This window comes from Chelonoidis abingdonii, chromosome 15, assembly GCF_003597395.2.
Source record: "Chelonoidis abingdonii isolate Lonesome George chromosome 15, CheloAbing_2.0, whole genome shotgun sequence".
Classification (NCBI taxonomy): domain Eukaryota; kingdom Metazoa; phylum Chordata; order Testudines; family Testudinidae; genus Chelonoidis; species Chelonoidis abingdonii.
Genome location: NC_133783.1, coordinates 16,425,023 through 16,451,105, shown reverse-complemented (window position 1 = coordinate 16,451,105; position 26,083 = coordinate 16,425,023). Strand labels below are relative to the sequence as shown.

The window sequence follows — 26,083 nt, the reverse complement described above, 5'->3', positions numbered from 1 at the left end:
GGGGAAAACCATTGATCTGGGAAGCGGAAGAGAGTGTCAAATGTAGTAGTCTTAATATTACCACAGATAAATTAATAATCCTCTTCTGATTTTCAGGAGAGCAGAGAAAGAAAACACAGGGCAATCAGACAGATAATATTTCAGTTATATTAAACATCAGGATCAATCCTGAAGGGTATGGTGGTGATCACATCACTGACCTCATAGAGGCTTGGTAGTCCTTCAGGATACAGAGGGGTGTCCATCTTAGTGACCTCACAAAGACCTGGGATATGTGAGCAGTCCCACTGGAGACAGTGAGTGAATCAATAAATTCCCCTACCAGATACAGAGAGGGGAGCAGTGAGTGTGTGACCTTAAGACTCGGTCAGGTGGAAGGGGAGTGAATAAATCACTTGTCTCACTGCCACATACAGCAAGGGAAGCAGTTAAGTCATTATATGACTTTTTTTTTTATTACAGGCGTATGCCAGATAAACTAGGCAGGCAGCAAAGCTAACAGCATTTCCCCCCTCTACCTCCCCACTCCTTAACCCCCTCTCAAAGCCCTTCTCTCCTACACAATATGTTTAAATTGTTGTGGGTGTTCGGTCTTTTTAAAAAGTTTCTGTTTTGATTCTGTGCAGCTGCCACTGTGCAGTAAATGCTGACAGGAATCAAAAGAGGGAGGAGATGAAGGCAGTGAAAGGCTGTAGTCAGGAGCAGTCTTTTGCTTTGACAGTGGAGAAAAGCTTGAACTACATACAGGAGGGAAGAGGAAAGGACTCAAGGAGGAAGAGACATGGCTGGAGTAGAAGGAGAGGAAGATTATCTTGGTAGCAGTGTTTGCACAGATTGAAAAGCCTGTAAAATGTGTTTTAAATTAAATTGGGTGAAAATTTTGAGGTGAAATGCATAAAATATTACTTTTCAAAGATTTTAGGGACCCTGGTCTTAAGGACTGCAGTAAGGGCTCCATCCGGAAAAGTGTTGAGCATTTGGATTCCCATCCTGCAAATCCTGCACATGCTAAACTTTAAGCATCTGAGTAATCTCACTGAGGTCAACGAGACTATTCACTAGGCTGACCAGATGTCCCGATTTTGTAGGGACAGTCCCGATATTAAGGGCTTTCTCTTATATAGGCGCTTATTACCTCTCCACACTCTGTCCCGATCTTTCATACTTGCTATCTGGGCACCCTACTACTCACACACACCCACACAGTTTAGCAGTGCTGAAGTGATTTGTAAGACCAAAGACAGAATGCTCAGCACTTTGCAGTATCAAGCCCAATACAAGAAGATAATAAGCTTATTAGCATAATCAAGCCAAACATGTAAAATGGAGAGTGTATATAATATAATGCTTTGCAGTGATTTGGGATCTTAACTATTTCTGGCCATATGATGTGTGGAAGAATCACCATCTACATGGACCATGGTAACCTGATATGGCTCATATACAGGCTGTCACTATAAGGTTTGTTGCCACAGTTCCTCACACCTGGACAGACACCAAAGTGAATCCCATGCAGCCTCCTTGAGATCTTCCAGGTTCCGCTAGGGCATACTTCTTTGACCTGGGCATACCAGGTCACAAACTGGTATCAGGCTGTTGTGACCACCCTGTCCTTCTCGTATTGTTAAATGGGAGAGGGTCCTGAATAGATCCTGATAAATAACAGTGAGGTCCTGGGAGGGGATCCTTGAATAGAAATGTTGACAACAACCACTCTGTTGGGGGAGGGGGTGTAGAAGGATCAGGTAGATGCCTATTCTTTTTTGTATGAGGGAAATAAATATATCTCATAATTCACTGTGATTCTCATTAACGTGGAATCTTCGTTCTGAAATATTTTGTATTTTAAAGAAGCTATTTCTTTATTGGATGAGTATAGCCAGAGTATCATCAGAATTCCTGCTACATCAAGCACAAATTTGATTTTTACAAGTGTAGGCCTGAATCTGCAAAGACTCACGCACATGCTAAACCTTGTGCACTGTGCATTGACTCTCTTTGCAGGATCAGTCCGTAGAGAATACAAGAAAAGGAATAGTCCCATCATCAGTTCTTTTCTGTTCTCTTATGTGCAGCCTTCACATAGTGACAAAACTTCCAATCCTGAAGTCCTGAAATGGATGAATGACTTGGCTAAAGGTCGTAAACAGCTCAAAGGTACATAATAGTATATAGTTTCATTTTCTTGCACAGTGGACAATTTCATAGTACTGGAAACTTTGTAAAGCAGTGCTAATTCAGTAGGAGCATTTTAGTATTTGTTTTTTGCTCTTTGCTCCCTATTTCTATTTCACTAAGTTTCCCTAAGGACAAAAAGAAAGATGAAATGGCGTGTGCAGTGCCAATCTCTCCCTGCCATGCTCGGGGAAAGTCAGTTCAACCATATTCAATAGAGCTGAAAAAGAGAGAGCTTATTGATAACTATCAACATTTTTGCAAACAGAATGCAATTTTAAATATTAGCCTCAATGTTTGTCTGATGTTTCAGCATCATTAGCATTAGCATACTGTACCTAATTGCCAAGTTAATGGGTTTGTTATACTGATACCATTCACATTGTAGTGGTAAAGTGGGTTTGTTGAATTTACATTACAAAACTCCATTTTAAACCACCTATTATTTAGTCATTAAAATAGCTTCTTGCCTGAAATTAGATTTAATACCAAAGGTCAAATTTTTCCCTTGACAGCCTATATATGGCTAAATTGACCAGAGTGGGGAGCAAGATATTTGTATCCAAGCGGAAAATTTAGCCACCATTGATTTTTTTAAAATAAAAATAAAACACGAGCTATTTTTAAAGTAATAAAGAAACATTTTTGTTTTAGATGCATTTTTCACCATTAAGTGAATCATAGTATTACACTTCAGTACTGTAGAGTGGGATTTTGATAAGTGCTTAAGGCGTCTAGAAACTCAACTCCCATTGAAAGTCAGTGAGAGATGGGCACCAAACTCCATGAACTCGTTTGAAAATCCATCTCTTAAATATCAAGTGATTAGTCTGCATTGTCACAAGTTTTTTTTTTTTAACTATAGAAAAGCAAAATAGCTGTAAAATGTCCAAACTACATGTGTAACTTCTTGTAAATTACCACTTTGAATCGATTATATTTCAAAATGATAAAACCCAGTTCACATACATAAATTTTCATACATCTTAAAGGCCCTGATCCTGCAGACACTTGAGCACATGCTTAACTTTACTATCATGAGAAGTGCCGTTGATTTCAGTGGGAGTACTCGCAGTAGTAAAGCTAAATGTCTGTGTGAGTGTTTGCAGTATTGGATGCTTTTACAAAGGAAGTAAGTAGCATTAGTGCTATTTTAGAAGCAGGGAAACTAAGGCAGAAAGAGGTGAAGTGACTTGCATAAGGTCAACCAGTAGACCTGTGGCAGATTCAGGAATAGAGTCCAAGCTCCAAAGGCTCAGGACAGTGCCCTGTCCATAGTTCCTCACTTCTTCCCATATCCTCTGGTCTGCACAAGCAGGAACTATGGGTGTCTTTAAGCCACCTTTAGACTCAATCCTAGGCTGGCCAGGGTCCAAGCTGGTCCCTGTTGTAACATCATGTTACAATAATATAATGGATGCCTTGTCTGATGCTCGACGTCATTCTGGCAGTGGAGATCAGCCAGGCATAATGGCTGCCTGGCCTACGTCCTTGTGACACCTGCTGTGAAAGGGGCTTAGATGGGTTGTGGTATGGGGTAGTGGCAGCTCTATCCCACCTGGCAACTTCTGCTGTTTATGCTGCACCTGATTCCTGCCTGTTGGAGTGAATGCTCTCAGATGAGGGGTAGAGGAATTAAAACTCAAGTTAAGGATCATTAATTTCCCAAATGATTGTGGTATGTTAACAAACTAACACAAGGAACCAGGGTGTTTTTCTTATAGTGTCAGAAGAAACCTTTTGACAAATGTTTATTAGAAACTCATTTGCCAAGTAACTTGCTTTTTTGACCAGAGCTTAAACTCAAAATGTCAGAAGAGCAAAATTGTACCCCGAAAGCACCCAAAAGAATTGTGGAGCATGAGAGCCCTGGAATATACAAAGAGACCAGGAAGCAAGAAGCGGCAAGTACTGAACCAAATCCATCCGTCGAAGAAACCATGGATACCATAATGAAGCGATTAAAGGAGAAAAGACAACTGTTTAACCTCCCTGAGACTATAAAGGTATGTGTGTTTCTTAAAGAATAATCACAACTGGGGAAGAAATTATATATTGTTTTTAGCTGTCAGTCCTACTCGGTGTATTCTGAACTGCCGTGTTGCAATGGTATCCTACAAGTCTTGCACCACAGGAGCATAACCCCGACAGCATATTTTTGCGCTAACAAAATCACTGACCCTAGTACATGTTTCAGAGTAGCAGCCGTGTTAGTCTGTATCCGCAAAAAGAACAGGAGTATTTGTGGCACCTTAGAGACTAAGGCCAGGTCTATACGACGCGCGAAAATCGATTTTAGATACGTAATTTCAGCTACGAGAATAGCGTAGCTGAAATCGATTATCTAAAATCGATCTACTCACCCGTCTTCACTGCGCGGGATCGATGTGCGCGGCTCGCCATATCGTTTCCGGAACTCCGTTGGTTTTGGTGGAGTTCCGGAATCGATGTAAGCGCACTCAGGGATCGATATATCGCATCTAGATGAGACGCGATATATCGATCCCCAAGCAATCGATTGTAACGCACCGATATGGCGCGTCGTATAGACGTGGCCTAACAAATTTATTTGAGCATAAGCTTTCGTCGGCTGCAGCCCACTTCATCGGATGCATGCAGTGGAAAATATAGTAAGAAGATATATATACACACTATAAGGTGGTAACAACCATTGATTCATGTTCTCTGTAAGGTGGTAACAACCATTGATTCATGTTCTCTGTGTATATATATATCTTCCTACTATATTTTCCACTGCATGCATCCGATGAAGCGGGCTGTAGCCCACGAAAGCTTATGCTCAAATAAATTTGTTAGTCTCTAAGGTGCCACAAATATTCCTGTTCTTTTTTACCCTAGTACACTTTTTCTGGAGTGACGATTCTAGGAAGAGTTACACAGACAAAGCAGGGCTAGATTTACAAAGAAACATAGTGTGGTGATGCTCAGCATCGCCATGCCTAACTTTTAGATGCCTAGAAAATTACTGACTGGGTTTCATGAAGCCTGAGTTAGGTACCTAGGCTTCCTACGCAATGAATGGGGAGAGAGAGGCACCTCAAAGGGGATTTACATAAACCAGCATGCTAGGCTGCTCCCCACCTAAACTAGAGAATGGAAGATGTCAAGTGTGTGTGTGATAAACTCCACCCCTCTCACAGAGATAGGCACCTACACTGAGGCTGCAGGGAATTGCCTCCCTCAGCTTGGGATTCCCAGCTGAAAACCCTCTCTTGGTGTTAGGCATCTATGCTGTTTTTTCAAGAAGCTGGAGGGAGGAAGAGGAGAAGGACAATGACCGGGGGTACCATCTCCCTCATAACTCTTAGCCCAGTGGTTAGAGTACTCACCTGGGATGTGGGAGACTCCAATCCTCCTGAGGGGAGAAGAGATATGAACTGGGATCTGCCACATTTCTGGTGAGTGCTCTAACCATTGCACTATGAGATATTCTGATATAAGGCACCCTCAGTCTCTCCTGTTGAAGCAGTTCCACTGTGGATAAATAATTTTAAAAAAATCATTGGAGCAGGGGGACTGGATCCTGGGTCTCCCACTACTGGGTTAGTTATGAGGGAGAAGGTCCTTCTCCTCTTCTCTAGGGTTGCTACCACTGAAGTACAAAAAATTGGGACATCTAGGATGATCCTGAGCCCATATAACTGGAAAGATGGCAGTGTGCGTTGAGCACCCTTGTAGATTTCCCAGGATAGCTACCTCAAAAAAGAGATAATTCTAGGAAAACCTGGACAAGTGGCTACTCTATCCTCCTCCTTCCTCCCCCTCCCCCAATTTTTTGCACAAGCTTGCCTATAGGGACCTGGTTTGATAGGTGAGGTCTGAGCACACTTACTGGATCAAACCCTGCAGGCAAATTAGGCAGAGGAACATGAATTGCTCTGGGGTGTAGCCATCTGGATGCCTGACATGGGACTGCACTGAGCATGCTCAGAGGCAAAAACATAGGTTCCTAGGGATCTTCTTCTGCAAAAATGTAGGTGCTACTGAGCAGTTTTACATGACTATGGGGTTTGACGGAAGCTTTGAATCCTAGTGGGCCTGATTCTGGGATTTACATGCCTGAAGTGGCAGTTAGGCTGTGAATCTAGCCCGAAGTGCCCATTCTTTTCTGCAGGGTTTGCTGGTAGCACTGAGTGCACTATGTTCGGAGGTGATTGTCAATATCTGTATTAGAAAAGAATTGTAATAGCTTTGCTGTTTCAGATTACAGGTACATCAAAAGCATGTTCTCCAATCTATTCAAGCTGGTGATAGAGCACAGCAATCATATCTCCATTCCACAAAGACTGTGTGAATACGAAGAATCACTAAGGGCTTGTTTAGAAGGTGTGGTAAAGCCCACCTCAGGGATGTGATTTATAGAGTTCTAATATGCTGCGCTCTGTCACATGTTGACCCATTGGTGTGAACTAGGCACCTTTTAGTTCATGCTAGCAGGGTCTACTCAGAGCGATTAGAGTGCAGCACATTAGAGTGCTCTACAGATCAGACCCCTCTAATGTGCTTTGCTGTGCTGTGAAGACAAGCCTGAAGAGGTTCAAGTGTTTGTTCTGTGTCACACCCTGAAGCACACACAAAGCAGTGTCATTGAAAGCCATGGGTTTTGGTGAGATACTGCGTGTACAGTTAGTATTTATAGTCTATGGGCTCTGCATCCTGTGGGACTGCTCTGAGTTAGAGAAAAGGACCATTGCAAAGCTAAAGAATTTTGTGCAACTTTTTAAAAAATGTCTTCTCATTTTAAAATTCACTCCAATTTGGACACTCGATGAATATTACTCTGTTGTTAAAACCCAGAAGAAATGCTATACTTATCAGCCAGTTATAAAGTATATACAGTAAAGTATATAATGATGCCACCACTTATCTGTAGGTGGCACATACAAGATATATACAGCTATATAATAATGCCAATTTACCATCAGGTAAAGTATACACACCAAACGCCACTATTTCTAATTTTCTTAGATTCCAAGGCCAGAATCTGTATGCGCTTTGGTATAACACAGATCATGGAACTTCCCCAAAATAATCCCTAGAACATACCGTTTAGAAGAACATCCAATATTGATTTTAAAATTGTCAGTGATGGAGATTTCACCACAATCCTTGGTAAATTGTTTTGTTCCAGTGTTAATTATCCTCACTGTCAAAAATGTACGCCTTATTTCCTGTCTGAATTTGTCAAGCTTTAGCTTCCAGCCACGTTATACCTTTTGTCTGCTAGATTGAAGAGCCCATTATTACATGTTTGTTTCTCATCTAGACTGTATTAAGTCACCTCTTAAACCTTCTCTTTGTTAAGCTAAATAGATTGAGCTCTTCGAGTCTATCACTATAGGCAGGTTTTCTGATCCTTTAATCATTCTTACCGCTCTTCTCTGAACTCTCTCCAATTTATCAACCTTCTTCTTGAATAGGGGGCACCAGAACTGGACACAGTATTCCTGCAGCAATTGCAACAGTGCCGATGTAGAGGTAAAATAACCTCTCTACTCCTCCTACTTGAGATTTCCTTGTTTGTGCATCCCAAGATTGCATCCCACTCATACTGAGAGTTCACATTCACCTGATTATGCACCATGACCCCCAAATCTTTTTCAGGGTCATTGCGTCCCAGGATAGAGAACTCCGTTCCGTAAGAAAGGCCGACATTCTTTGTTTCTAGTTGTATACATTTACATTTAGCTGTATTAAAAAGGTGTATTGTTTGTTTGCACCAGGTTTACCAAGTCATCCAGATCGCTCTGAATCAGTGACCTGTCCTCTTCATTATTTACCACTCCCTCGATTTTTGTGTCATTTGAAAACTTTATCAGTGACGATTTTATGTTTTCTTCCAGGTCATTGATAAAAATGTTAAATAATGTAGAGCCAAGAACTGATCCCTGTGGGATTCCACTGGAAACACATCTGCTCGATGACTATTCCCTGTTTACTTTTTGAGACCTACTAGTTAGCCTGATTTTACCCCTTTTAATGTGTGTGATGTTAATTTTATATTGTTCTAGCTTTTTAATCAAAATGTAGTGTAGTATCAAGTCAAACACCTTAGAGATCTTTAAGTACACCGGACCCTCACTAGAACACAGGATTTGGGATCCATGCATGGTACTGCGTTAAAATTAATTGTAATTAAGGTAATTAAATTTGGGATCCATTGCTGCGACCGTGTTATATGCGAATTCGTGCTATATAGACGCGCGTTCTAGCGAGGGTCCGATGTATATGACATCAACACTATTACTTTTATCAGCCAAACTTGTAATCTCATCAAAAAAAGATATCAAGATAATTTGACAGGAACTAGTTTCCATAAAGCCATGTTGCTTCACATCAATTACATTACACTCCTTAAATTCTTTATTTATCAAGTCCTGTGCCAGCCATTTCATTATCTTGCCTAGGATCAATGTCAGGCTGACAGGATGATAATTACCAGAGTCATCCTGTTTACCCTTTTTAAAACTTGGCATGTTAGCTTTCTTCCAGTCCTCTGGAACTTCTCCAGTGCTCCAAGACTTATTGAAAATCAACATTAATGATCCAGTGAGTTTCTGGAACTACTTATTTAAAAATATCCCACTTTAATAGCTTCTCTTTAATACCTTCCAGAAATATTAGTGGAATCGAAAGAGTGTTATCACCATCTGATGAGACTATATCATCTGTTTTTCCTCCCAAAAAAAGAACAGGAATATTTATTGAACACATCTGACTTTTCTGCATTATTGATAAGTTTACCATTTCCATTGAATAATGGATCAGTATCATTCTCAGGACCCATTTTGTTCCTTATATATTTTTAAAAAAAATATTTTTAATTATCCTTAACTCTGCTGGCCATAGATTTCTCCTTGTGACTCTTTGCTTTCCTTATCAATTTTCTACAATTCCAAACTTCTGATTTATATTAATTCCTATGAAATTCCCCTTTCTTCCATTTGTTATATATTATTTTTATAGATACTTTCACTTCCACTTGTACCTAAGCTACTATTAAATTTTAGATCTGTGATCAGTTCCTCTTAAAGATAAGGGGCCAAATTCTGCTCCTTGTTACATCTGTGTAGCCCCATTGATTTTAAAGGGGCTTTATGAGGGTTACTGAGAGTGAAATCTGACTCAAGGAATTCTTTTTTTAGATTGTCTTTTTGCAAGTAGACTTCTTTACCCAGAGCTGTAAAATATTTGAGCAGAGCCAGCTATATCAAAAAAGAAGTGACTTACTAGCTGATCAATTCAAACATGTCTACAATAAGCTGTTTTCTTGCTATCTGCTGCACTTATTAAACCACTGAGCAAAACAAGTTACTCTTTTGTATTATTTGTAGTTCCCCATGATTAGGTCACATGGCCTCTAGTATGTGGCACTGGAGGTTAAAATCAATGTAAAATTAAAAATGGGCTTGAACTAGAGAACTGGATTTTAAACTCCGAACTAGGAAAGTTTGAACCCAAATTCAAATATCATGACTTGTGCTCCAGGAGGCACATCTCAAAGGACAGTGAGCTAATCATTTTGTTCCTGCTGCACAACAGTTCGAGCTGCTCTACATGTGCTTTGAATACACTACACCCTATCTTTTTCTCCTGACTTCAAAGATGCTCGTTTTATATTTGTGAATCCATTTAGGATATTTGTCTGTCATTACACAATTTCTAGTTTTCCTTTCTCGTCTCTCCTATTGAGTGTAATACTCCAGGGTCTTTCTCAAGGCTCAGAGTGCTTTGCAGAATTATAAAACTATATTATTGGAATCACTTCATCTATCACCTGAATGTAGCCACTTCTGGCAAATCTAAGTAACAGCACGACAAGACGACTACAATATTTGCTTGTTGTTTTAATGGATGAAACGTAGAATTGATCTAATGAGATCACGTTCTGTGCTGCAAACCATAGTTATTTTAGACAAAACTGATTGAGGCCAAACATTAAGGGTCAATTTCTGATTCTCGTATTCATTCAGAATAGTATTTTACTTCACAAATGGCCCGATTGAAACCAAATGAGTCTCACTGAAACCAATAGACGACTCCAGAAGTAAGGTACTGCCTAGTTTGAGCAAATGTATTCGAATCTGGCACTTAATGTGTTAATCAATTTGATTTTAGTGATATTTTATTACTAGTAATTATAAAATGGGAATAACTGAGCAATCTGGCTGACTACTAGGTATAGGGCTAGTTTGCTATATGGCCAGAATGGCAAAGGAGAATAGTGGAAAATACGATGGGCAAAACACTATAATGCAATCATGTGCCCCCACCTGCTGCATTTTATAGGACTATCCTAAGTCAAACCTGCTCTGGAATATCTAGAGCTCTCTTAGTTTATGCCACTTCCCAATGTCTGTTGCTCTTAAGAAACTTTCCCTGACAAAAGCCTAAACCTTCCCCTCCTTAGACTTGGACCATTGTTCATTCATTTTTGAGGCTATACATTAAATTTCTGCCTTCATGTATAAGCTTAGTTTAAAGTTTTTCAGAGATGGTGACTCGCTCTCGCCTTTACTTTTCTGGGTTATATAAAGGTTACTCTTTTAGCCTTTTCCTGTACAATTCTGAGTCTCCTCAACTCCCAGTGAAATCAGCATCTCACAGGAACAGGATCCGTAGTCTCTCTTCATTCTGTTTGAATTCCAATCATTGCCTCCTATGTGTTCCCCAGCTTTGCACTGTCTCTCATTTTGCTATGCAGAGGAGTGCTAGAGGCAATATAATGACAATAAAAATTGTGCAAAAATAGGGGCATCAGAATTTGAATTGTGGTGAGGCGAACTGCATGTAAAGTTTCAAATGCATTGCCTCAGGATTATGGAGAGCAATCTTCTTCCCTAGTTTCATATGTAAGCTCCTTAAGTATACAGAACAATGTTAGCCATGTTTTTAATTTTCTCAGACTTTTCTAGTTATCTGTCCCCTGCTTATATCTGTGCTTTTTATTTATTATTCTCTCTAACTGCACAAATTTGCATTTGTTTTATTAACATTGAATCTCATGCTGTTGCATGCAGCCTACTGTTTTAAGACATTGCAGTTTGGGCTTTTTCTTCTCATTTGCTCCCCCTCTGATCTTAAAAATTGTCAGCAAATTTGATCCTGGTTGAATTTAAACCTTCTTCTTGTTGCTAATGAAAATAGTGAATAACATAGGTCCACATGGTGATCTGTGCAGTATCCCTCTTGATATTGGTACCCGTGTGTAGGACTCAATATTATTGATCACACCCTCTTTACTATTAATCATTCAGCTGTCACAGGCACACTCATTGGTGGACAGACATAATAGTAGTTGGAAGAATTAACTTGTGTTACATGTTAAACGAGTGATGGGGCAGTTTGCACTTTCATTAGGTGCCTGAATGTCAAATAGTGGCTATTATAGAAAAAAAGATTCCTGTTCCTTTTTTTTTCTATAAGTGATCAAATTGTGTACCATTTTAAGATCAAGGTTTTCTAAAATGACAAATGATTTTTGGGTGCCTTAGTGTCTGGGTGCCCAACTGAGATAACTTGGAATCATCTGTAAATAAATCAAAATCTGCTCCCATTGAAATTCAGGACTAAACTCTCCTGGACTTCAGCAGGACCAGGATGGCTCCCTTAGTTGTTGATGATACAAGTATAAATTCCATGTTTCACTGTGCTTTTAAAAAGCTTCACACAAAATACAACTCTGTGTTTTCAGCATATATTTTACTGAGTGGGGAATCACCCTCTTCAGCAGAAATATAGCACATGTGCAGTCCTGGGTAGGAGAGGAAAGGTTTCCATCACACAGTTCTTCCCATATAGTAGGTGACTTCTCCCCTCCCCAATGTGGAGAATGTAGGAGGTTTGGCCTCAACTCCCATGGATTTTGGGGATCTGCCAGAAGTCATGGCAAACTGCACCAGATCTGCATGCTGCTTCCTACTGTGGCCCCACTAGGCCCTGCTCAGGACTCCCCCTAGAACAGCCCATTGAGAGACGTTTTATGGGCTGGACAGGGGATGGGTGACTCATATTGAATTAACATTTCTGTGGATTCCCTACTTCTTCCTTGTTCTCCTCATGCCACCCACAGATCCCTGGGGCCACAGTGGGTGCTTCCACATGAGTGTAGGGGACAATAGTGTTGAGGTGACTGACCATCCTATTTTGTGCGGAGGCCCTCTGTGCACAGCTCTTGTGGGAACAACCGCTCCGAAGTAATTTTCATAACCATTTATAGTGAGTGTCATTCACAGGGAATTAGAATCGGGATAATTACTAAAGTCTATGGGCCAGATCCCCAACTGGTATATATTGGGTATAGCTCCACTGACTTCAGTAGATCTGTGTTAATTAACATTAGCTGAGGTTCTGGCCTTATATAACTGCTTTACAAAATTACAGCAGAAAATGCAAAGAAAATTGTTTTTGTGTTGGCTTGCACATTTTAGGCCCAATCATGCAGCCTGTAGTCAGATAAAACTCTCTATGGGACTCAGTTGGGATTTTCTCTGAGTAAGGAGTGCAGGATTGGACCTTCATTCTGCAGCATTTAGACACAAATATTAATATTTGTAGATTAGCATTTGCAAATTTTATTTGAAAAATATCAACTTCCCTGCGCTCTTGGGAATGATACTGGTATCAGTGATGTACAGAGATATTGAACAGTCTGTCTAGTGAGTCTCTGTTTAGTAGAATTCCCAAGTTTGGAAAATGAATAGTGTTGGGTGTTCAATATAATTGATACACCACAGACACTATGGCCATGTGCAAGAGAATGCGAGCCCCAGATCCACTACAATTGTTGGAAAAGTGTTGTACGATGCTACAAACTCATATTATCCAGCCATGATCTCCTGCTGGCTGATTCAGTAATTATTTTTCCTCCATTTTAACTTCCTCCTACAGATATTGCCAGCTCTTAATATGTTTGTTCAACAATTCGTGTTGTGCCGACTTTGGCATCACAATGGTTGGCTATACAAATTATTTAGTGTAGATCCATCTATCATTCCACCGAATACGTTCTGGTTCTAAAGTTGTCTTAACATTCTCTTAATGAACATGGCAGATCTGTTCTTTCTTTTGATGATGGTTAGAAAATTAAGGGAAATCTTCATTTGAACCACTGGATTCTTGCAAGCTTAACTGTCGCATCTGGAATATTGTCCGTTCCTCCCTCCCCCTCTTTTCAATCATTGGGTCTTGTTTAACAGCTAATATGGACTGATCTAGACTACACAAAAAATTAAATATAAGGTAATAATGCACAGACATTCTTTTAACAAGTTTCTTCACCAAATGGTCAAGTGTACCACTTGTCCCTTAATGTCAGTTATTCTGACCTTCAACATATTAGTCTGATAAGGACAACTTTACTCTGGCTCTTTAGTCTCCAGGAGCATCTATACATAATACCTACCTACATAACATTTTAAAAGGGTCTGGGAAAATATTGCACAACTGTCTCTGGGGTCTCAGTAACCCACATACTGCCTCTTGGGTATTGCTTTCCTCTTTTGCTTAGGTTAGTGCTTAAAGCAAAATAAAAAAAATATATATGAACTTGAGCCTCAAGCATCTACAACACAGATTTAATATCTGAGATTCAAGCAACATCTTTGTTAGTTTTGTACCTCTTCCTCACCCATATCAAGCAATTACTGCACAATTTCCCATTAGGCTCTGATCCGGCAAAGCACTTAAGCATGAGTGTAACTGCTTTGCTGAATCAGGGCCTTCAGAAAAGTTTACTTACTGATAAGGACATAATTGTCCCAATATACTTTCTGGAGGTTGAAAGTTACTTAATGTCATTTACAAACTGGATATCTTGAAAGAAAATGAGTTAAATCAAAGGTTCAGAGTTTTATAAAGTTATATACTTATCAAAGAAACTGATCATTAAATACATTTTCTGTGGTCTGCTCTTGATTCTTTAACTTCTCATTGATGTCTACGGGGATTTTCCCTAAATAAGACTTCACTTCCCTAATGCAAAGGTGAATATAATATATTATTTCTAATCTAAATGCCTGACTCAAAGCTCATTGCAGTCAGTCTGTTCATTGACGTCAGTGGGCTTTGGATCAGCCCCCAAGAGATTAATACATATGTATGATCCACATAAACTCGGGGCCTGCTCCCACTGATTTCAGTGCAAAGCTTCAATTGACTTCAGGAGGGCAGGAACAGGATCTTTTATATCCGTGTTTGGGGAAAGTACATTTTAAAACATCTTCCTAGATCCTTGAGATGAAATCTTGACTCATAATCTTATAAATAACTCTTTTAAATAGGATATGACAAAAAAGCAAATGGCTTTGGAAAAAATCAGTCTTCAGAAATGTCTGCTATATTTTGAGAATATTCATGGACGACCTGTAAGTATGCCATGGAAAGATAGGTAAATTTCAAATTATATTATATAGAATTTCTTTAACAAATACTTTGAGATTATACATTAAATATAGTTAGCTCACTCTTACACATTCAACATTATTGTAGTTGGTTCAAAGCAATCTTCAGATGTAAATGTCCATTGCTTGAAAATGCTAAACTGTGACCAAGTTTTTTTCAGAAATAAAATAACAAAGCCAGTGTTTGGTGACATTATATTGGTCTTCAATAGCAAAATATTGCAATCATAATGGTAAGAATGCTCAGGACCCTGTTCTGATCTTCCACAATTTGCACCTTGACTTAGGTATGTTGTGGTTGAAGTAATGTGCGGTCTGACCTGTAATTTGGTATTGAAATTTATACGTTATTAGAGCATTTAACAGCGTAGGAGAAAAGTTTTACAAGTCAGGCCACAATACAGAATGTGACAATGTTATGAGTTATCACCTACGTTTTCCTTTATTTATTGAAGATGTTAAGCCTATCCGTATGCCGAGAAACCTGCTAAAATAGGCCAAGATACAGCAAAGCACTCAAGCCCGTGATTAACTTTGAAGTTCCATGGAACATGAAGTCAGTGGAATTATTAGCATGCTTAAAGTGTAAGAACATGCCTAAACACTTCGTTTAACCAAGGCTAATGGTGCAGGAATCTTAACAGGATGTGGGATTGATGTCTCTGATATAACTAACATTGATTAAATGTTCAGTTTCATGATCTGGCATTTCTGATGGAACTACCTTATAACAGTAAATGTGAGAATGGCAAATTTATGTGTGTTGAAGATAAATATGCCTAAAATGATGGGCAATTGACATTTTGTGAGGATATATTATCATATCTTTTCATTTTCTTTCCAGATATCAGGTGTTACCATCTAAAGATACTTCCTAGATACGCAGTGGTCATCATTAGGAAGTTATTATTGACCTAGTTACTACAGAAAGGAATCTGAAATGTTGTACTCATTATCCTATTCTGAGATGAGCAATAGTCTCAGACCTACATTGTCATAGTTCCTGTGGTTTAGTAATGCTCGGCAAAAGTTGCCTTTTTAATAGTAGCCACCATATAACGAGTTTTTAGGATAACTACTAAAACATATACCTTAAGATTGTGCTGATGAAATTTTTGCTAGACAGTTTTTTCTATATTTAGCCATTTTATATTGTTTTTAAAATAATCATACTGTACTTAAGAGGCTAAAAACTTCATACTTCAGCACATAATTCAACCACTGTCTAGAATTGAAAGAAACGTCCTCTAAAAGGGATTATTATATAATTGCCCATTATGGAGTTTCTTGTACCTCCTTGAAGCATCAGGTAATGGTTATTGACTGAGGCAGAGTACCAGACTAGATGGTCTGCTTATTTTAACTTGTATGGCAATTACATGTTCCTGCTTCTTACCTGGTATTATATATATAAAAATAATGAAAATTATTGGGCCAGATTCTCAGCTGAAGTAAATTGGTGGTGTTCTGATAACTTTATTGGAAGCATGTTGTTCAGTGGAGGATCTGCCTGTTAGTCAACTAATGAATATTCTTGGGGAAAATGGACTTACATACCTTAGTAGGCAAATTTCATGCTCCAGCACTGATCATAAATGCTGCTGATACTATCAGTCCTTGAGCATGAAGAGCTGTCCTAATATGTGAGAATTTAGCAATCATGGTGCTGTACTTCAGAGCCAGTAATTAGAAGTAGAGTGCCCTCTCATTATGTTTGATTTGACAGTCAGTGGCTTGTGCAAGTTGAGCTATTTTTTTTCAAATATTTCAAGTTCACCTAATTTAAGCCGTTCTTTGTTGTTGTCAGAAGGAAGGTCCCACAATCTCCCTTTTAATATGGGAGCAAGATCAAGAACAGCCTACCAAAGTGAGACTTGAAGAAGTAGCACTAACTGATTTGCTGAAATATCAAATGGCTCTCTAAGAGCTCTGCTGTCTCTTAGAGAGACAGCCCCACTGTTGGAAGAAGCACAAAGCTACATGTTCTGAATGGGGCCTCCACTTCAGGGCACAGTGGGAGTACACTGATGCTGCCCCTCTTTAGGGGGTGCCATATATGCCCATTTGCCCCGCCTTGTCTCCACCCTCTTTAGTATGTCTATTGCCCCATGAAAAGTGTACCTGAATGCTGCACAGAAGTATAAGTAGAGGATATTTCTTGTCCTTTCCCTTTCTCCATGTGTGTTTGTGGAGCAGATGGCTCTAAGATTTCTGGAACATCTCTAGGTTTTCAAGTACATAGTCCAAAGCCCAGCTAGGCAAAGAACCCAGGGAAACATGGATTCTTTATGTTAGAAAGACCAAAAGTGAGAGAGAATATAGAAACCTGATACGTGAAGATTGCGATAGCTACAACCAGTGAGGAATGGACGTACAAAGATGAAAGTGTCTCCTTCAGGAAACAAGCACACTGTTTTTTCTTGGTATAGAATTTTATAGACAATCATAGAAAAATGTTATTTTGGTAAAAAATATTGGAACTTTTTGATGGAGAACCAAAATTTTCAGTAAAATTTAAGTTTGGTTTTCAAAAAAATGATTTTTTTTAAAGAAAATATTTTTAAAAACCTAACTTTTTTCAGTTTTTGTCATAAGAAGAAAAATAATTATGGGGAATAGTGAAAAAAAGGAAATAAAAAAAATCCCACACAAAATAATTTGCATTTTTCAAACAGATCCAGTTATAGCTAATAACATCGTTTGCACAAAAGACAAAAATAAAACCACAGCTGAATCATTACTGGTGAAAACTGATGGATATGAAAATGGAGCATTTTGTGCTAAAGACGCAGAAGGACATCAAAGGAAGTGATTGTATTTATGGCCCTCCTCATAACCAAGGAGAAGGAAACCAAGTCCTGTTGTACAGAGTAAATGACATGTTAGCTCACAGGAAGGGATATCACTGATGGCTGCATTAGAGTTTTGGGATTTTGGATTAAAGAAAGCTGATGATGTCCATCCTGTACCCCAAGTAGAGTTATTCAGTAGCCACAGACTGACCAGAATTTTCTGGTGCGTGAACTGCAAATCCACACAGCTGATAGATTCTGCCTATCACGTGCTGTATTTGCACTGACAACAAGGGTGCTTTGAGACACGTTTTCTGGAAGCAATTCTATAAAGTGGCCTTAGATCCAACTCTTTCCCAAACAGCTATGCCCCTTCTTGGCTGTTTCAATTGCCCAGGATATTCTTACTGTATAACCCTAGCATTAAACTCCTGGCAATGAGTGGCAATGAATTCTCAGTGGTAGATCCTCAGCTCTAGAAAATTTGACCTTTGTTGGCCTGCCCAAACTACAGTTTGGCAACCTTTAAAACTGTGTTTTCAGATTAACAATCCCTTATTTGCAGTCACACAGTTTTATTACCTACACCCCTATTTACATTTACTATAAGAATAAAAAGTGTTTCAGTTATAACAATGATACACTTATATAGTTTGTATGTTTTGAGAGGTTGACGGGAATGCTTGACCTTGAAGGATAAATGTATAGGGAAGCGAGGTTTACTTTGCTGTAGATTGGAATAAATTTCTGATATCTTGCAACCCTCTCCACTGGTTGCTTTAGGACATAATGCAAACAGGTACCCCGCTGGAGAGGTTTGTTTTTGTCTTGGGTTTTTTAGGAGATGGAATGGAAGGGTGGTTAATTTCAGTGGCAGGATGTAAAATGGTATGGTTTGGTTTTGTGGCTGGACATGCTTGGTGGTTTTGTACACACATCTACTTACTGTTGGATAGGCAGGAAAATATTGTCTCATACAGTAATAAATAAAGCCTCCTGGGCAACAGACTCTTTGAACGACAACCCTTTTTAGTAGGATAATGTGTGACAACGAGATGGAAAAGTCTTAAGCAAAGTTGGGCATTCTTTGCCTTTCATAGAGACCTTAACAGTACCTATATTTACTACTGCACATTGTTCTGAAAGATGTGAGACAGAAACTTGACTCTAGCATCAGACGTGATGCTCTTTAGTGGAAGCAGATTAGATCTCTATGGCCTTTTATCTGTGAAAGGAAGCCCCACAAAATTATAAGCATGAATTGTGCTGGCCTCTTACCATCACGTGTCCTAATTATCCTTCCCTTTATACCAGTGTATATCAGGAATAACTGCACTGAAGTCAACAGTGTTACACTGGTGAGGGTAGAATTAGGCCTTGACAGTTTAGCCTTGGGGCTAGAATATGATCTCAGTTGTACCAATGTGAATTTGAAGTTATGCCATTCACTTTAATGGAAATATTCTGATTTACGCTGTAATGGCTAGGAGCAGAATGTGGTCTATAGTCCTTTCAGTTTTAAAATCTTGAAAGTATTCTTACATTTGAGCGTATCTGCAATATAAATAGACTATGTAACCTTAAAGTTGTGACTAAAAAAATTGTCAACATTGTTTTCTGTTTGTTGTTATTGGAATTATTAATAATATTTGAAATTATTAATATGGGAAACCACCAAACACCAGTTTAAGCATAAATTCCTTTATTAAGTCCTGAGACCAAATGGTATTTATACAGTTGCTCTAAACTTGTCTAAAAAGCCTACATAATAAGCAATTTACTACATCCAAACAGTAACAAAACATTTATGAGCATCTGAGCAGGATAGTTAGAAGCAAGTTAAACCCAGGGGTGCTTAGGCCCATATTGGTTGGCTCCAGCATGGTCAGGCAGGCGTTAGCAATGACTCCTTTGAGAGTTTACTTTTTATACCCTTTAACAATCAAGGGATGTTATTGCCAATTACTGACTTCAGCTAAAAACCAACTGGAGACACTTCACCCTTATTTCTAGTCTTAATCCAGAGAAGATTTACAACTTCCTTTCTTCCCCTCCTTCTTGCTGACTTACAGTTTTCCCATTCCACTTGGGTTCACACCGACTTTAACACTGGTGTGTGGGTTGAGGAAGGGGCATGTTGGCTCATTTTAAGACAGAGTCTCTGTATTTGATTTAAAGCCATTTGCAGTCACCAGTGTGGTCAGAGGCCTTCTTTTTAGAAACTGCCGCTTATCTCATTCGTTATTCTTTGAACCAGACCTCCTCCCTGCTTTATTCCTTCTGGCTTTACCCCTTTTTATTTTCAAGGCTTTCCTTCTATTTGCTAGTCAGGGCCTTTCTTTACACATATATAGACTCAAAGGCTTTAAGGCCAGAAGGGACCTTCGTGATCATCTAGTTTAGTCATACATTTCCCTAACCAAACTTAAGCTAACATTAATTCTTTAATTTTATACTTACCCTACAGTTGTACATAATAAAGCTGCACTCCACTTATGTGAAATTATTTTGAAAATAACGCACTTGATTTTCATCAGGGTCTCAGCCCAGCTGCTATTCTTGATGGTGTGATAACTGGCCAGATTTTTTCAGTTGCAGTTATTAGTAGATCTCTACCCATTTCTGTCCCCCCCCAAATCAGGGTGGGGAAGGAAGTGGAGAAAAAGGGGCTAGAAACTACTAACTACATCAGAAAAGACGGTTACTCACCTTTGTAACTGTTGTTCTTCGAGATGTGTTGCTCATATCCATTCCAGTTAGGTGTGTGCGCGCCGCGTGCACGTTCGTCGGAAGACTTTTACCCTAGCAACACTCGGTGGGTCGGCAGGGGCGCCCTTGCGAGCTGGGCGCCGCTATTGGTGCCGGATATATACCCTGCCGATCCCAGCCGCCCTCAGTTTCCTTTCTTGCCGGGCTACTCCGACAGTGGGGAAGGGGCGGGTGTGGAATGTATTATGAGCCCAACACAATCTCGAAGAACTAACAGTTACACAAGGTGAGTAACCGGTCTTTCTTCTTCGAGTGATTGCTCATATCCTTCAGTTAGGTGATTCCCAAGCCTATTGTAGGCAGGTGGGGTCGATGTGAGATTACTGCAAATGCAAAATCGCGAGGCCAGAGGCGCAGATCCCTTGACTGTTTAAACCAGGATAATGGAAGCAAGGTATGGGACCAAGGCCATGGAGCTGCGCGAGAGATCTCGTGGGTAGCTACACGATCAGCAGGCGGCAGGAAGTCTGAGCCTGTAGATGCCATAGTGATGTGGCTTGGGGAAAGTGAGCCAAATCATAAACAAGTGCGGGATGCACGTTATCACTCAAGATGAGATCCTCTTGAGAGGAAAAACAGCGTAGGCCTTTCTTCGGTCTGCTACCGCGAACCGAGAGTTTGGGCGTGTTAGGAAACGGTTTTGACTCCACTCAAATAACTGCGAGCGCTGTTATGCAAACGTCCAGAGAGTGAACTTTTGGTGTCCCCCATTCGCGTTGAGTGTTTGGAAAACAGGATAAGGCAGATACCACCTAGGAGGAAGCCGCGTTCGAGGTACGTAATGCACTTGTTCTTTGGAAAAAATAGTGATGGTTCGCGTGGAACCACCGTAAGGCCCTGAGCTCGGAAGGATCGTCTGTCTGATGTAATGGCTATGAGGAAAGTTGTATCTTTGGCCTTATAGCAACGAGCAGGGGGATGCCTAAAAGGGGGGGGCCTCGAATGGGGGAGACATAAGTCTGGTTAAAACCCATTGTGAGCGTCCCAGGTTGGGCTGGGCGATGCACCTAAGGGTGCAAGGCGCTCCCAAGCCCTTGAGGAACCTCGAAACCATTAGCACAGAAACGATCACGCAGCCTGGGAGGAAGGTAAAAGATGGTGCCAAGTGTACCCTCAGCATGACACCACTGGCCCCGCTGCTGTAGGCAGAAGGTAGTTCCAAAATAGAGGGTCAAGACCTCAGCAGAGTGAGATTAAGCATTTCGCACTCTGCTAGAAGAAACGCTTTCCACCTGGCAAGGTACGTGACCAGGTGGAAGGCTTCTCTTACCCAACCACCGCACACCACCAATGAGGTGGAAAGGACTGCGCCGGGTAGCGAAGTTCTGCCGGGTCCTGAGGTATGAGGTGGGGGAATGGCAGTGGTAATTGGGTTGGCTATGGACAGTCCGAGCATGTGGCGTATCAGTGCTGCTGGACCACGTGGAGTGACCATTGATGATTGCACCCTTGCCCTGCGAAGTTTGAGCAGGACCCTGAGCCGGCGGGGAGGCGTGCTTGGCCCTTCTTGGCCTTGAGACAGGTCCGAGATCGGGTCCGGGGAGAGACCTTGGTAAGGAGCAGAACTGCGGACATTTCTGTTCATGCGATAAGGCGAACGGTCCATATGTGGGGGAAAAACCCCACTTCCGGCAACAAGATGCAGCACACTGGGAGGCGCACCACTCATGAGACAGGAAAAGCTGCCGAGTTGAAGCATCAAGGCGTTCCGAATGCCTGGGAGAAAAGGATGCTACCAGAATTACTCGGAGTGGGCTATGCAAAAGTGCCAGAGATGGATGGCTCCTGACAAAGGGAGGGAGGGGGGAGCCATTGTTTTTCCTCCCAGTTCTTCATGGAGGCATCATGGCCATTGTGCGCTGGCCGTAGACACTGAGCGATCACGGCCCTCGCAAGCTGCTGCTGGAATCCCTGGCACGCCCAGGCGGAACTGCCGTCATGCGAGGATGGAGCGGCATCCCTGCCACAGACGGAGGGGGTTAGCCACCGGTTCTGGGAGTCTAAGTAGGTGCTCAGGGGAAGGGTGACTACTCGTGAACATAGGGCCCCTGTCTGGGTGGGAAAGTTTGCAGACTTCGATAGAGCAGTTGCCTCGCCTGAAACCGTGGCTGTGGTAAGCAGGATCCTGGCTCGCTCGAGTCCAGGATAGCCCCTTGGAGTCTCCCCTGCGTGGAACCAGAGAGATGTCTCCATAGTGACCATTCAGGCCTAGACGTGTTGAATAAGGTCCCCAACCGATGCCCACATGCTGAGTAGACTTGTGTCTTGGAGTCTCCCCAGATGAGCAACGTCAGTACGGAAAACGCATATGCGACATCGGTGGACGGTGGGGGGCGCCTATGACCAGCGCACTTTGGGAAATGCCTGTGGGGCTGGGTGAAAGGCCAAAACAGCAAGACCGTAAACTGAAAGTACCGACGGATGGCTAGAAGTGGAGGTATCTCTATGCAGAGGGAAATGGCAATTGTGAGAGTACGTCCCTCATATCGAGTGGCGCATACCAAGACTTCAGGATCAAGGACAGATAATGTGTTCCCAGGCGATTTACACATGCGGACTTCAACTTATCCAGAAGCTGGTTGAATCTTGTGGGTCTAGGACAGGTCTTTGAGACCGTCGTACGGGGTTGGGGATTAGGGAATATAGGGAAGTAACCCCTCTTGCCTCCTCATCCATCGGTGCTCGCACCTCTTGTAAGAGAATTGCCGCCCGAGAGGAGTCCCTGAAGAGGGACAGGGTTGGAACAAAGCGGAGGTGGCCCATGCTCCACCATGTGTAGAGACAGAGCGAACTTGAAGTTAACTTGGGACAACGCCAGAGGAAGTAGGAGTGGGATCAGGCCTTGTAAAACCAAAGTTTTATTTGGCCCCACCCTCGGGCGCACCTTCGAAAGATTGTCTTTGGTTCCCTGATAGCGATTGCAAGGGACCTGATCTGGCCCTCTCGGGGTCCTGATGGTCGTCGTGCGACCACGTACAGCCACGCCATCTGCCAAATCCCTATGTGGTAGCCCACAGAGAAGTGTGGCGGTGGGGGCTTTTTGGGGGGGACGCAAGGGCCTGCAGTAGACGTTCGCGTATGCACGCCCGAGAAGAAGATCGCATGAGCACCCTGTTGGTCCCCTTCAGCTTTGCCGTCTGGGGTTAATCACACCGCAAAGAGGCGCTTACCAACAACTGGTTAAAGTCGTGAGAAGGCGGAGATTTCAAAACCTGACGTCAGCAGTGCTCCTTATGGTAACGGGCTGGAGGGAAGCTCTGGCCGCCTTTGTTCCCTTCCTTCAAGGGGCAAGGTGAGCTCTTGGTGGGAGTCTTGATGAGAAGCTCCATAATTTATCGCATGCCAGATCGAGGTGTTACGGTTATAGGGACTAAGCAGGCTTCCATTGATTGCCACGCAGGGCTTAAGGCCCTTGCAGAGTACACCTTGCGAGTGAGTAGGTCACTCGCTCTAGCTCCGACGATTTCGGGGCTGGGCCTGCTGGCCATCCGCGTTCCTGTTCCTTAACCAACTGAATGACCAGTGAGCAGGCAGGAGGACGGACAAGCAAGTAGTCGAACCCCCAGAGAGTATCGGCAATCGCCTGGATGGTCGAATAATGGTAGGGCCCCTCTTATGTGGGCAACCGCCCGATAGAAATATCCATAACCGGGTTCCGTTTCCTCCGGACGCCTGCACCTGCGGAGGTCACATGAGCGCTACCCTTATGGGAGGTCCTGATGACCCTTAGGGTCGGGCACACCAGGAATCGGTCCTGAGCATAAGAGCTGTCCGTGTGGGAAGACAGGTGCGTGACCGGATGGTCATGATGGTGCTGAAAAATCATGTCAGAGTCTCTGACTCTACAGTACTTGCCAACTTGGCACCTGGACCGGCACCGGAAGGCACACCCGTACCTGACAACCGAGAATCGCGGACCTCCTACTACAGCGTGCGGAGAGTTGACGAGATCCAGGTCAGGAGCGGTACGCAGTTACAGCCTGTAAAGCGGTGATGAGCCAGAACGGTGCCGAGATAATATCGGGTCGGGAACAGGACAAGACCGGTGCGGCGAGTGTGACCGGTGCCGAGGAATGTGAGCGCCGACGCATCCAGGAGGGCTTGCAAGAGACATTAAACCTGCCGCGGCGGTGCCGGGGTTCAAGCAGCATCACTCTGCCCCCCCATGGCAATGAAAAAAACCCTCACGTTGGGGATGCCTCCAGCGTGGAGGGACAGGAAGCTCGACACAATGTTTGTACGGGGAGCTGTCAGGCAGCCGGATTCTAACTAGTCCACGTGGGTAAGGATCCGACGGAGCAGCTGACCGTGCCATGTGTTGGCAGCGTCGGTCCCAGGGTGATCCCGCTTAAGACAAGCTCTCTTGTCGCAGTGCAGATTGCACGGGAGCAGTAAGGACAGGGAGCTCGACCACGGGCCGTGGCGCCGGGGGCAGTCAGGCACTGGATTCGACGGCCCTGGTGGACAGGGATCAACGGCGGCGTCGTCGGTGCCTCGAGTAGGTGTTGTGTGCTGGGCCATCCAACTGAGATAGCTCTCTGGCTCGGTGCCGTTGTCACGGAAGCAGCAGAGCAGGAAGCTCAACCACGGCGCGTGCCGGGAGCAGTTAGGCACTGGTCACGGCCTTGTGGGAACGGGATCGACGGTTGCAGAACGTTGTCGGTGGGCCGCGGCAGGAGTACGGTGCGGGCGGGCGATCCGAGTAGATGAGCTCTCTGGCTGCGGGTGCCATTGGTCATGGAAGCAAGCAGGAGCAGGAACTCACCACGGCGCGTGCCGGGGAAGCAGTTAGGCCACTGGGTCGACGGCTTTGTGGGACTGGGATCGACGGTGCGAACGTTGTCGGTGCCGCGGCAGGAGTCGGTGCCGGGCCATCGAGATTAGACGAGCTCACTGCGACTTTCGCGGGCCCGCGGTGGTGGCATGGAAGCAGCAGGAGCAGGAAGTCAACCACGGCGCCGATGCCGGGAGCAGTCAGGCACCGGATTCGAGCCCTTGTGGACCGGACGACGTGTTGACGTAGCCGGTGCTGCAGGTCAGGACGTCGTGTCGCGGCCGATCCAGTTAGAGAGTCTGCTGCGGTGCCCGTGGCATGGAAGCAGCAGGAGCGGGAGGTCAAACCACAGCGCATGCCGGGGAGCAGTCAGGCAGACGGATTCGACGGCCTTGTGGGATCGGGATCGACAGGTGTTCCGACGTAGCCGGTGCGCCGCGCGAGGTTGGTGCCAAGGTGATCCGACTTAGATGAGCTCACTGGCTGGGTGCAGGTAGGCAGGAAGCAGCAGGAGCAGGGAAGCTCAACCAAACGGCACGTGCCGGGGAGCGGCCAGGCACTGGATTTGACGGCCCGCGGGACACGAATCAAGGGTCGCCGGCGTCCTCAGGCTCTCTGGAGGTGTGCTGAGTCGCAGGCGATCCGACTTAAACGCAGCTTCTCTGGCTCCGTCAGTTGCGCACAGAGCCAGCGAGAGCAGGGAGCTCGACCACGGCGGTGCAGCCGGGAGCTGTCGGCACTGGCAGGAGTGAGTCGTGGCTTCCTCAACCTCAGTTGCTGGTCAACGCCGGTGCAGCGGGTCCGTGCCGAGGAGCGCTTCTTGTTGCTGCCGTTGTTGCCCGAGTAATAGGTCCGCGGGCCGCTTGGAAGGGTTGTGGCAGCAGGGGATATATTGAGAAGAGCTGGCCCAGGGCCTGCGTTTTGGCCTTATAGATGCCGGTTGCAAATGGGGTGCCGCATTGTGGGTCCAATGGTATTGCCTAATGAAGACTGTATCGTGATGATTCCTGTCTAGTGGTCGTGCTTGCACGCCGCGAGCGAACCGCGTGGGAGTCCTGTCGCAGTAGGAGGTGTGGGAGGCGGGCAGTGTGCGCGTTGCACTGGTGCAGGGTTAGACGTCATGTGTCCTCGTTATTCGTGCTAACCCTCTT

At 43.3% G+C, this 26,083-nt stretch overlaps 1 protein-coding gene across 4 annotated transcripts in view; it reads left to right on the top strand.

The window, feature by feature from the left end:
* The window catches only part of FAM13C (family with sequence similarity 13 member C), a 247,065-nt gene that overhangs the window by 195,636 nt on the left and 25,346 nt on the right, over positions 1–26,083 (top strand). For 2 of the 4 annotated variants that reach the window (XM_075072580.1, XM_075072579.1), the window contains exons 12-14: positions 2,076–2,157; positions 3,970–4,181; positions 14,478–14,561. In XM_075072580.1, the coding sequence (XP_074928681.1) occupies positions 2,076–2,157; positions 3,970–4,181; positions 14,478–14,561 (378 nt within the window). The remainder of the gene's footprint in view (positions 1–2,075; positions 2,158–3,969; positions 4,182–14,477; positions 14,562–26,083) is intronic. The other 2 variants (XM_075072582.1, XM_075072581.1) reach the window with 1 other exon arrangement.